Source organism: Lissotriton vulgaris, chromosome 10, assembly GCF_964263255.1.
Source record: "Lissotriton vulgaris chromosome 10, aLisVul1.2, whole genome shotgun sequence".
Taxonomy (NCBI): Eukaryota; Metazoa; Chordata; class Amphibia; order Caudata; family Salamandridae; genus Lissotriton; species Lissotriton vulgaris.
In genome coordinates, this window is record NC_141698.1 from 89413830 (window position 1) to 89427447 (window position 13618).

At 42.7% G+C, this 13618-nt stretch overlaps 1 protein-coding gene across 1 annotated transcript in view; it reads left to right on the top strand.

Annotated features, from left to right (window-relative positions):
• LOC147684724 (cytochrome P450 2K1-like) overlaps positions 1–13618 on the top strand; it is a 60797-nt gene that overhangs the window by 16043 nt on the left and 31136 nt on the right. Inside the window, exons 3-4 of the mRNA XM_086940566.1 lie at positions 7823–7972; positions 12158–12318. Coding sequence (XP_086796692.1) covers positions 7823–7972; positions 12158–12318 — 311 coding nt within the window. The remainder of the gene's footprint in view (positions 1–7822; positions 7973–12157; positions 12319–13618) is intronic.

Here is a 13618-nt window from a genome sequence, read left to right on the forward strand (position 1 = left end):
GGTGCAGCCCTTCTGGCCTCACAATGGATACTCTGGTCTAAAGGGAATATATACAGTGATTTTGCTGCACACCTGTAGATGAGAAATGTATATTTTTTCAAAGTCATGCTGGGGTTTGTGGCAAGCCACCACAGCCTTCCTTTTGAAGGTCAAAGGCCATATGACCTCTTTTATTCCAGAAAATAGCCTTCCAAAAGACTTTGTACCTGCAAAGTTTTTAGCAGAAGAAAGAAGGTCTAGGAAAGTTTGTTGACGTGAGTGGGGATTGACAAGTCTTGATTGAAGAGCAGACCTAGCTGATTAGGTTATAGACATGAGCTACAGGAGTTGGTTTGTGTGGGCCAGAGATGCGAAAGGGAAGCTAGGGTAAGCGAAGCAGAGCTATTGGCTGAAACTATAAGAATCTCTGTCTTGTTGGTCTTCAATTTTAATGAGTTACAATTCACCTAATACAATATCGAGAAGACAGGCTGGGAAAAAATGGGAGGGATCATCCAGATTTTTATTAAAGGAAAGTAATAACATTGCCTCGTCCACGTAACACATGAACATGAAGCTAGATAAAGGACTAGTGTAGGAACTGGGGTCACCAGTTCCCCGCGGGGTAGCTTGGCCTAGTAGCAGGGGCCTGTGGCAGCCATATTGGTAGGGGAGAGCACCTGCACCTTAGCATTGTTTTTAACATTACACAGGGCATCTCAACCTCGCAGGGCCTATACAACTTTGTTACAATGGGGGGGACATCCTGAATTAGGGGGGGCGTAAAGCGAAAAATTTCAGGGAAAAGGGCCAAGTCCAACAACTAGGATGAGCTTGGGGTCGCACTTACAGGTTATAAGGGGTGGGGCTTAAAGCAGACCCCCAGTAGAACTCTGCATGAGAGGTGCTGAAACTCAAATTCAAAGGATCCAAGAGAGACAGTGTGATGTCGATCCATGTTAAGGCCTGGCCTTGAATGCCAGATTCCTTTAGCCATTGTAAAATGAAAGCGTGAGAGACCATGCTGAATCTAAAAGGACCAGGGCAGAAGACTATCTCTGGTCGGCCAGCATTCTTAGGTCATCAAACACTGAAAGCAGAGAAGTCTCCATACTTTGACTGGGGTAGAACCTCGATTGTGCAGGGTCCAGAAGACTACTGGATTCAAGAAAGTAAGAGAGTTGCTTATTAATTAATGTAACCAGCAACTTAATGGGAAAGGGAAGTAGGTATATGGGTCAAACAGTGATTAGTTTTGTAGGATCAGCTACAAGTTTTTTTTTAAAAAAAAGAGGAATCATAAGGGCCTTTCTTCCAGGTGGAGGGAACAGAAGCAGTAGAAATGGATTTGTTGCACAATGTGAGTAGAATGTTGATGAGTGAAGGAGGGGACAATCACCAGATAAAAGCAGGCAAGGGTCTAAAAGAGATCGAGAAGTCAAAGCCAACATTAGTCTGCGTAAGTCAGAACTCGGAATGGAAGCATGTTCATTTAGGGATGTATCTGCAGTGAGATTCAGTGGGGGAGCCTGATGGGCCCTGTAAGGAAGGGCAAATGGTGACGGAGGAGGGATGACTATCATTTGAATCCTGACCCCAAGGTGTGATAACAAGAATTAGCAAGGGAAGTATTACAGATCTGCTTGATTTCATCTGCAAAGACATTCTAAAGATTATCACAGAGAACATGAGAAGGTTCAGGTTTGTGGGGCAGTGTAACCCAGAGAAGAGAGGAAATGCACAATGTAGAAGATGTCCTTGGTGCTCTTGCGTGCCTTGGGCATCTTCTCCCCACAATAGTTGGCTTTAAAAGACAGCACCAGCTTTTGTAGCTACATTGTGCATTGCACAGGTCACTGTGTTTGGCTGTAGAATAGTCTAATCTCAATGAGCCTTCTAGTTGTTATAGTCTCTCTTTGCATCTCTTAGGGTGGTGCTGTACCAAGGGACAGACAGGAGGAGGTGGTGGAACTTAGAAGGGAAACAGGTAGGGTCTGCCTAGGGTGTGTACAATCCACCACTAGAAATCGTGAGCATCATTGTCCATGGAAGAGTTTAAGTGGGGGCAGTTTGGATTGACGAGGGCATTCTTGAATGCATCCATATTGATTTTAGACCGAACACACTTGGGCCAAGTGATGTATGAGAGTGAGACATGCTAGAAATTTGAGAGGCGATAGGCAAGTTAATAGCAAATTGGACCAAAAAGTGTTCAGTCCAGGCTTACAGATAGGAAGAACCACAGTTGACTAAACTTGGAGCAGCAAAAATTAAATTGATGCAGTGACCACCAATATGAGTGGGGCCTAAGTTCATTTGAATGAGTATGAGGCCATCCAGGGAATGCTTTAAAATGGCTCAGGCTGTTCTCCCTGATGCTTCAGCCCAGATGTTGAAGTAGTCTAACACTAAAAATGATTTGTGGATAATGATTAAAGGAACCAGGAAGTCATCCAAAATGAGGGTAGGTGCTTGGTGGGAGATAGCAGAGAAGATCTGCAATAGAGCTAGATGGAGAAAGGATCGTAAAAAAGCCAAAGACATTCAGCGTAAGGAAAGACCTCTTGGCTTAAAGGAGAGATATTAAGGGAATCCCTGTAAATGATTGGCAAGCCTCCTCCTTTCCTGCCTACAGAGGGGGCATAAAGAGCTTTAGAATTGGGCCGGTAGGACGCCTCTAAATCAGGTGCGGTGGCATCTTACATCTAGGATACAGTAATGAATAGGACATCCTGCTTGGTGTCCAAGTTTATGAATCCTGAGTGAGTTTTTGGGTAACAAGCAAGTGTTCACTAGTAGAGGAATGAGTTCAAAGTAGACTTTGGGTTAGCAGTCAAGTGATACTGTGATGCGGGAGAAGGTAGAGGCTTCGGGAGTCTGGTATTGTGGAAAACTGTGACAACAAGTCCACTGAAATTAAGGGAGAGATAGCGTTTAAAAGTTAGAAAGTATTTAATTTACCTGGATCGAGTAAAAAAGGCTTGCTTTTAGTGTAGACTAGCCAGTTGGGCCACATGAGGCAGTATCGCTAGCAATGAGTGCAAAATTTGCGCTTAAGGGCGCAGATGGGCGTGGCTAAGTGCACCTTTGGTGCACTAATGGCATGCCCACTGCACACACCGTTCACTCCACATACACGCAGCCAGCTTGTTTAAATGGCTTCTAGTAGTCAAAGAGGGGACATGGTCAATGCATGTTTACAGGCAACCAAAATGTGAGCCTGCAACCGAGAAACCAAAGAGCGCAACTGAAAGCAAACTGAGCCCAGCAGCCCCTGGTGTCAGTGCCTAGTACGCCTGGGTGGAGTTTGTGGAGTTCTGCGAAGTGACAAAAAGCCTCCGCCAAGCTACGCGGAGTTCTGCGAGTGGCAGAGTGTGTTACCTCATACCGGTCGCACTGTTTTTTTAGTGCCAGGTGTTTGTCCAGCATTGTAAAACCAGTGCAAATGACATCACACACAGAAAAGAGCAAGACAGACTGAATGCACATGCAGACAGACAGATAGATTAACACAAATCCTGGTATGCATATATTCAGGAATAGGTCCATGAAGGCAGGCTTTGATCTCTTGTTTGTGGTATAGATGTGCAGTGCTCCTGTCTGTGGCAAGTAAGAGGCAGCTCTGAAGTACGTGGCATGAGAGGCACAGCCGTGAAGCCTGTCCTGGCGAAGAGAGGAGTCACTTGAGTGAGTGCTAGCTCTGATCTCTGTCATGAGTGAGGGATGACTAGGCATCTGGGGTAATTAAAGGGTAGCCCCTCTGTCTGCACTGATAAATGACAAGGGGCCAGATGCATCAAAGGGTTTTGCCCATTCTGTGTCTATGGGGAAATGTATTGATACATATAGCCCCAGATCACATGCCTTTTGCTCTCACTGTATGACTGTGTCCCAGAAATATAATTGGTGTATCCCTGTTGCTTGCAGAAGGAGCCCAGTGTCTTCAGAGTGCAATGCTTCTTTGTAGTACTGAATGAAAGAGTATAATCTCCAACAGTACTGGTTAGATACACATTACAGAACCAGAGTTCTCTCATAATGAAGAGTTAATTCACTTGGCTCTTGGCTCGGCCTAGAAATACAATGTTTTTCTTCCACCAAGCTAATAAACATGGGTGGCATTTCAAAATATGTTCTACCTTAGATTTGTTACCACAACCTTATTAGGAAAGATCTTGTACATCAGAAATAATGTGTGTTTAGCATGAGTCTTGCAGATCACTGGTCACTGTAATTTAACTGATGCCAAGTGTGAATGCAATTTGGGAAGAAAACCTTAAAACCACAAAGTTTCCTTGATTTAGTGGAATCTCTCACAACAACATCCTGCTACCTCTCTCACACATACGTGCTCACACAGGACTACAATGGAGTGTGTATTTAATATTTTACTTAAACAAAAAGAATCCTACTCGTAGTGGACAGGGAGAGGGAGAGTGTGGACCACAAAAGTGGGGAACACTCAGTGTTTTGTAAAATACCCCTCACACACCAACAGGCCCCTTGGTGTCATGCTTCATCATCGGGGTCTTCGCACCCCTCTAGCGGGATGCGGCGTGCTACGACCTGCGACTAGTGCAGAGTGAGGTTAGTTGTCGTAATTATGGACCTTACCTCTGGTGTGCGCACACCAGAGGTAAGGTCCATAATTACGACAACTAACCTCACTCTGCACTTCTTTTACTAGTACCAGCCCGAGGTTATGAATAAAGTTTTTTTCTTGAAACCTACGAGCCAGGTACTTTTTAAACCTTCACCATACCTCACCACTCACATTCATTAATACCCTATCACTCACAATACACACACCACACATAGTCTACTCTTCCAGTGCTCCTGCGTAGTCGCAGGTCGTAGCACGCCGCATCCCGCTAGAGGGGTGCGAAGACCCCGATGATGAAGCATGACACCAAGGGGCCTGTTGGTGTGTGAGGGGTATTTTACAAAACACTGAGTGTTCCCCACTTTTGTGGTCCACACTCTCCCTCTCCCTGTCCACTACGAGTAGGATTCTTTTTGTTTAAGTAACAGTGCCCGTGGAGTGAGAATCCTATCTCTATACTCTACCTCCCCCCTATTGTTATTGTATATTTAATATTTTAACCACTCAACTTTGATACAGGGCAAGCTATATAGTGGATCGAAGACAATATAACAAACATTTTATGTATTCTTTTGTGTGTAACCAATTCTATTGATATTTTGTAGAGACTTTAGTATGCTTTATCATGCTGCATGACATGGCATAAGTCTCATTAGCTGACCTTGTCTAGCGGTCATGCCCCAGGGCCTCTATCCCTTGTATATTGTATTACATGTAAAAAACAAAATTTAAAAAAATACATCCCCCTCTCTCTACCCCACATCTCTCACTCCTGGGCTGCTTATCGTCCACATCATTTGCAATATTGGAGTCATTTCTCGCCCTCACAATGTATCCCCTGCTCAGACATTTCACCTTGGTGATCAGTTGTGTCGCAGGCCCAATGGAGGGCATAACCCCGTATATACCATGTCATCAAAGAGAGGTGAGGTACGGCTGCAGGGGGGCCCAGATCTTCTCAAATTGTTTACTGTTGTCCTGCAGATTAGAGGTTAGTTTTTTAGGGACAGTGTGTGCCACAGATTGTGTATCCACACCTCTGTTGGCGGTGGTGTTTCTTTTTCAAGTTCATCATGGTCAGCCTTTTGGCTGCCCCTAGAAGATGTCCCAGAATCGCCTTGCCTCCACCCCCCATTATAGCTGTGTCCCTTCCCTCCTCTTCCCTTCCACTTGCCATGGCAAAAATACCTGATGTATGCTCTCTGAGGACTGTGACCCCCTGTATTGTGTCTATGTGGCTCAGGATGCTTTCCAGAATTTCTGAATCGTCGGGCAGGCCCACCAGATGTGAATATTTTGGTGCCCTTGTCTGTTCCACAAAGCCAGCAGTGATCTGAGGTGGGCGGGTACATGGTTTTGAGTCTTCTGGGTGTGAGATACCACTGCATAAGTAGTTTATACTCTGTCTCTCTATGTTGCAGACTCTCAAACTTCTTGCGTATTGCTTGCCATATTGAGGTCCATATTATTTCTCCATACGCATGTGCCAGCTCACTTGGCCATGCCCCTCTGCAGGCCCACTGCAGCTCCACCGTTTGGTTCACCAAGAGTTTGAACAGTGCTCCTATAATTCCTTTTGTGGTATCATAGGTGCCCAGTAGTTTTCCAAACTGAGTGAGGGTTCTAGATGAGATTTGATAAACGGTTGCATGACCCAATGACGTATTTGTGTGCGCATTGCAGTCTTTCCATTTGGGACAGCTTAAAATCTTTCTTGCTATCATTGAAGGACTCTATTTTGTCCTTATGAAACATGACCCTTATCGTAAGGCACCCCCCTTTTTTCCAGTTCTTAAACCTACCAGTGTCGAAACCTGGAGTGAAGCTAGGATTCGCATGGATAGATGTGTACGGTGCCACAGGTGAGGAGAGACCTTGTGCAGTAATTGAATATTTCCAATGTAGTTTTGGTGACCACAGATGCATAGAGAGATCTAAGTTGTTGAGATTTGAGTATCTAGGGCTGGTCCCATAGATCTCTGCCCGCTACTGCCTGGTCCATAATAAGCCATAGCTTTTCGGATTCACGCATTGACATTCAATGAAAATGCGGCGGTGGGCCACTCGATAATATTTGGAGATGTCTGGACGTGCCAAGACAAGACTCCCTTCTCTAGTGGAGCCACCAGTATTACTTTATTGAGTCTCACTCTTTCTCCTTCCCAAACATATTTAACAATGTGGTCTTGCAGGGATTGTGGCTCATTGTTAGGTATGGCTGTGGGAATAGTCACATTGATCCTCCCTAGCTACAAGATCTATTGCCCCTTCCATCTTGTTAAGTCATCAATAATTTGCACCTTGAGTATAGGTAAGTTAGCCTTGGTCCAGGTGTCTACTGAATTGCTGATTTTAATTCCTAGGTATTGAACTGCCTTTTTTCCCCATTTTATGGGATAGCTCTCCCTCAGACGTTTCTCACTTGCAGCAGGGAAAGACAGATTGGGTCTCTCTTATTTATATACATGTTCCTTGAATCCCAACGCCATTTCAAACTCTCCCAGGTAATCATAGACCTCTTCTAGGGAAGATTCCGGTTCAGTTAGAGTCAAAAGAATGTCATCAGCAAATAAGCTGATTTTTGCTCTTCCGAAAAGCACTTCCTATACCTCTGGGTGGGTTTTAATTCTTATCATAATTCTTAAAAGCAAAAAGGAGGAGGATTCTTTAGAGAAGAAAAAAGAAAACAAAAAAATGTGCAGTTGTAAAGGAGATCCAATGACCACATGCGGGGTTCCCTGGAATGAAGAATTCCGTTTTGTGTGAGTGGAATTCTGATTGGAAAACCTCACAACATTCCAGGAATCCTCTTAAGGCTGTACTTAGTGCAGCTTTCTGTGCAGAGTCCTGGAAATATTTGGGAATTCCAAAAAGCAGCACATCTACACTAGGAAGTAGATTTAAATCTGTACGTGTAAAATTACTTTTTTTTCTGTAATTTTTTATTGTAGAAAAAAATATATTTACATGGAGCATAACATATACATGGGTGGAGGAAGAAAAAAAGGAAGAGGGGGAGGGAAAAGCGAAGAAAAATAAACGCCCTCGGAAGGGGGGGGACGGGGTCGCTGCTACCCAAGTGTGGGCCTAACACAAAGCAGTTGCAGCACAAAGCAGTTGCAAGTCAGACCTTTGGTATTTGATCAATGTGTGTGAGGCAGATAATCTGCAGTGTTATATTATATTCAATCCACATCCTGAGAGAAATATTCAAATCCAGCTATCATACCTGTTCTCTAGGTATTGCCTTCAGCCATGGGGAGCGATGGAAAGTTATGCGGAGGTTTACTTTGTCAACACTGCGTGATTTTGGAATGGGCAAGAAAACCATAGAAGACAAAATTGGGGATGAGCTACAGGCCCTGATTAATCATTTCGAATCTCATAAGGGTAAGTCAGGAGAATGTCTTTAAAATTATAATATGTGTTTACTCTGAGATGTATTGAAGCTACTCAGTACTCTGGGCACAAGTTCTTCATTGGATGAAAGAGCCTAGACCCTTGAAGGGAACATGCTTATAGAAGTATTGACTTGTGATCAAAGACCCGTTTTGCGAGTCTATAATAGCGATTCATAAGGAATCGCTATTACAGACTCGCAAAACGGGATTCATGTAGGAATCGCAAAATAAAATGTGATTCCTACATATTCCTTATTTGCGATTAGCAAATTGCTAATCGCAAATAAGGAATAACTCCCCATTCATTTCTATGGCCCAAAAGGCCCATAGGAATGAATGGGGAGTATTCCTTATTTGCGATTAGCAATTAGCTAATCGCAAATAAGATAGCGATTTAAAGGGTGCCAGGGGTGTCCAACGGACACCCTGTAGCACCCCTTAAATGCAAATTTAAACAGGTGTTGCGCACACACATGTCCAAAGGACATGTGTGTGTGCAACATGCAACTTAGAAAAATGCTTTTAAAAGCATTTAGTTTTCGCTATTTACCACGAGGTTTGACCTGGCGGTAAATAGCGGCCCGAAATTGCGAATTCGCAATTTAAAAATGGATGATGAATTGCATTTAAGGAATCTCAAATAGAGATTCCTTAAATGTAATTCCTCGCTAAATTGCGAAATCGCTATTACCGATTTTTGCATTTGGGATGATGAATCCCAAATGCAAAAATCGCACTCGCAAAGGGCCAGATTCTCAGAATCTGGCCCTTTGCGAGCGCAATTCAGCTTGATGAATCAGGCTAGTCTTTGAATGCGTGTCTTAAACCCATTTCACTAGGTAAAGATTGGAATAACAATTGTATGCCGATAACACTTGAAAGAAAACTTCTGCAAACTCTACTGCGGTAAATGTCAGGCTGGAAGGCTGAGTCTGCCTTCCCAGAACGAGAACGTGTGACCTCCAGATCACGACAAAAGTTAACTCAGTTTTGATGGCTTATTAAATAGAGGTGATAGATAACCTGATTTAGAAAAAGATTGATTGTAACAGTAACAAATCTGTTGTACTTGTGAAGTTATGTTGATGTGCACCCTTCTTTTTCATATGATTACCTAAAAACATTTTAAAAAACTATTTTTACATCTTCTTAAAGGTAAGTGGATGTTACATATCCCAGTTTTGTCAAAGGAATGCCTGAAACAGGGACACCTCTTTTTTATACATCCGTAAAGTATCAAGGATCAAAAGGGTGCATCAGAAGCATTTTAATCAAATGTTACCCTAGCATGATTTTCACATGACCGTTGGAAATCAGCTGGAATGACTGATCGGATTTCTGTCCGACTGCCTCCATCAAAATGAGGCGAAGGTTGGAGCCTTTACGGGCCGTATCGTAATCGGCCCCTAAGCATCTTGGTATCATCTAGAATTCCTTCTCAAAAGATCATGCTAAACTGACAGCATCTTTAAGAAGAGATGCTATTTTGCAATTACCAAAAGCTTATCTCACCCTGAATCATTCCTGTCAGGTACTCATGTCAACTCAACATGCAGACCTACATTGAAAATGGTGAACTGGATGGGTTGAAGGATACTGGCATAGATAGGATGGAACAAATTGTCTATCGAACCTTATTCACAAACACCCTATTTAGTTTCCAGCCAGGCCAAGATTGAATGAACTAGTCTTCTCCTTTGTAGTCTATGCCAAAAGATCAAAATACATGCCAGTGACATGGTGGTGAGTTTACCACCATAGTTACCAGTATCCCCATGCCTTTGCTACATTACATGCATGGTCTTTGGGCACTGTCTGTCTTAGTCACTAAGATCCTATAGCACTGACCTAGTCTCAGTTTTATGGGTTGTCAAGAACTTAGGGCAGGGAATTCATACATAAGGCACAGAGTTTGAACTCTTTTTCTGTTTACCTGAGGATGAATAAAAAAGGCTTCTTCTGCAGGCAAAACCTGATGATCAGCCAGATTAAGGGTGCTGTTGATGCTCAATGTTTTGAAGTTAGGGGGTTTGCAATTCATTAGTTTAAAGAAGACACAATGTCCTATTTGAGGGACGTGGTCCAGCAGAAATGGAGCAATCAAGTATTAGTAGTATCCATGATAGGCAAGCCCTAGAAAAAATCCTTTGTATGAATGGGGTTTAAAATATGTCAACCTTGCTACAAAACAACAGTGCCGCACAAAGAAGGTGCAATTCAAGATTGGTGGTTATAGCAGGAAGGGGGTACACTGGAAGAGATTCCAGAGGGCTAGGGGGCGAAGTGAGTAGGGCACCACTCATTTTCAGCTGCTTAAACCTATTTTCTCAATCTGGCTTTCTTTGAGGTTATCCGTTCAGTGGTGTATGATCATTTCTGCAGTTCATATCTTTCACACTATAACTAAATTGAAAACCTTCAATTAATCAGCATTAGGAGAATAACCCAAAAGCACCTATTTTTATGTTTCACGTCTTAATGCAGTCATTATTGCTTGGGTTAGGCTTGAAGATAGTTCAATTACAACCCATTTGTTTAAAATCTTATCATTGTATGTAGAAAAAAGCTCTTCATCTCCCATGATTGATGAGCCACTACTTGCACCTGGTCACATTGAACATTGCTTGTTATATTGTCAGTACTGCCAGACATGAAATAACTGGAGCAGTGATCTGCATTAAGGAGTTCTGGTATTCATAGGAGAGGCCAAAAATTGAAATCCCTCACCACTTAGATCTAAACTTCGAATGCCATTGGGTGAGCAAAGCGAATAAGTCCTACTCACCCTAGATGAGGTCCCTTCATTCCACCTTCCGTCCATCGATCTCTCCATCCTTTACTCCTTTCATAAATCCATCCTTCGATCCATATTTTTATGCTTCCATCCACACTTACACTACTATTCAGTTTATCCACCCTTTCATCATTACACTCTTCCATCCATCCTTTTATCCTTCAACTCACAGTTTCAGCCATATATCCCTCCTTTTACCATCCATACCTTCCTTTCTTTTTCATCCCTCATTTCACTCTCCTTTTAACAATTCAAACAGTCCATTCAGGCTACCATTCATCCAGCCTTTCATCATGCAAATGTTGTTTTCGACTTCCATCCATCCGGCCTTTAACGTTGAAATCCATCTTTTCTGGCTTTCTGCCCTTCCTTCTTGTTCATGTCTGTCTCTATCTTATTTTCATGAGTCCTTCCTTTTGGGCCTTTTTTACTATAATTGGCTTTGCATGCCAGATCTCTGTTATGTTTTCCCTTTCTTTGAATTTTAGGTGATATGGGCCGGATGTACAATACATTTTACCAGTCGCAAATGGCCCATTGGGCCGTTTCCGATGGGTAAAATACATTTTCCTATGTACCAACCCTATTTTGACTTGCAAAAGGCGTCCTTTCCTAATAGCAAGTCACACTGGTATGTATGAATGTTTTGCACTTTGTAATGCGGTAGCAAAACATTTGCAGATTACCACCAATTTCAAATCGGTGGTAAGCCATTCGCCAACGGGAAGGGGTCCCTAAGACACCCCTTCCCCTTTGTGAATGAGGGTGCCAAAATCTTTTCAGAGCAGGAGGTGGTCCCACGGAACACTGCTCACTCAATAACGGGATGTATTTCAAATTTTTTAAAACTGCTTTATTTCAAAAAGCTGTCACAGACATGGTGGTCTGCTGGCCCCAGCAGCCCACCAACATTGTGAGTGCTGGCTATTCCAATTAGGTCGCAAATTGCGAACTGCCTCATTAATATTAAATAGGCAGGTCCCTTGCGATCCATTTGGGAATGGCAAACAGTGTCTGAGATACTGTTGTACATAAGGGTTTTCGACTCGCAAATTGCTAGTCACTAAAAATCACAATTTGCGAGTTGCAATCTCTGACAGTCATACATGTGGCCCATGGTGTGGCAAAGCTGCAGACACAATATGTTCATAAATATTTAAAAGTGCCAACACCACCCCGCTTAAGCTGTGAGAGCAGGGGTTCACAACGCCACTGCCCTTTTTCAATGAGAGCATCCATGGACAGTTGCAAAGTGTCAACTCCAGTGAAAACAATACCTTTACTTATGAAAATTACGGTGGGATATAAAAAAGTCAGGATTTCAAATGTTCAAAGTGTTAAAGTATTTTCAGAATCTGTTATTTGTTGTTTAAAATCAAGGAAAGCCCTTTGATACCAGGATTATATTGAACAGCGCCGTCTCCAATGTCATCTGTTCCATAATATTTGGAAAGAGGTTTGAGTATGATGATCCAACATTTCTGACTTTGATCCATCTTCTGGCCGAAAACGTCAAACTGCTGGGTGCTCCTCAGGTGCAGGTAATTCTCAGTCTCATCATACAATATAGGGGTTTTCCAGTTTCTTATATGTTAATGTGTTATCTCTATTGTGGCTAAACAATTTTTATGCACATTCCCAGTTATTTTCTACGGCACCTATTCTCTGGAACCAAAGCGTCTTTGGTGATACATTTTCTTAAGGATGTCTTATGTGCTCCTTGATTGCTCTATTCTGTCCTCCATGTTTTGACTGTACTGTTATTAGCCATTATATTCTGGGCTTAACATTATGGGCCTGATTCTTATGCGGTTAGGAAATCCTCCTGATCTAATTGGTTTGGAAATAGTTCCAGACCGACTCTGATCGGGAGAGTCCGACCGATCGAGTATGATACATCCATATGCTTCTAGATACGATTTGGTTGGACTCCCATTGACTTCTACGGAAGCCTATGTTCCTAACCGCGTCGTAATCTGGCCCTCGGTCGGGAAGACACGTTCCCGATCTGATTTGGAAGGAGCAAATGCCATTAGGAGTCCTTCCTAATCGAAATCGGGCCCTAGGTGGGAATGCTTTCCTATAACAAGGAAGGGGTCCTAGAACTGCTGGTACAGCTAGAGGCAGAATGCATATACTGCTATTAGAACATTCCACACACTGGGAATAGAATGTTCTAAATTGTGCAGGGTGAAACGGAAATGTAAGCAGTGGAGAGTTCGAGCATAACTATTTCTACATCATGCATTATAGGCTCTCTCCAATTCCACTTACTGTATTGAAGCTTACAAGATGTCAGTGCTCTCATCAGTCTTGCAACACAGAAAATTCATAAATACACTCAATACAAACTCATGCAGGCACACATATGGACACACATCCACAGACATGTGCTAGAACACCCGAGCAAACCAATACATGCACACCGCAAACACACATGCTGACCGTTAGTCCATGTACATACATAGCACGCCCTTAGTCATCTTCATCATCATAAATGTTTATTTCCGGTAAGTCATCATCCATAAAACATAAGCAAACACATAAAAGCACAGGCAAAAACATAACTAGAGAACATATATAACAAATAAGGGGCTAGCTAATTATATGTCTAGAGTCAACACTGTACTCTTCAAAGCAACCTGTACTAAACTAAATGTACAAAGGTATAAAATGGATGTATGTCAGTACAACGCGATCTTTTAGATCGCGGTACTTGACATCGCGGGCATTACAATGCAAGTCGTTACAACGACTTGCATTGGAGGGTGCGGATTTTGGAATATTATCATTTTATATTCCAACACCAGTCCACGTAACAGTAGGGAAGGTGTTGGAATA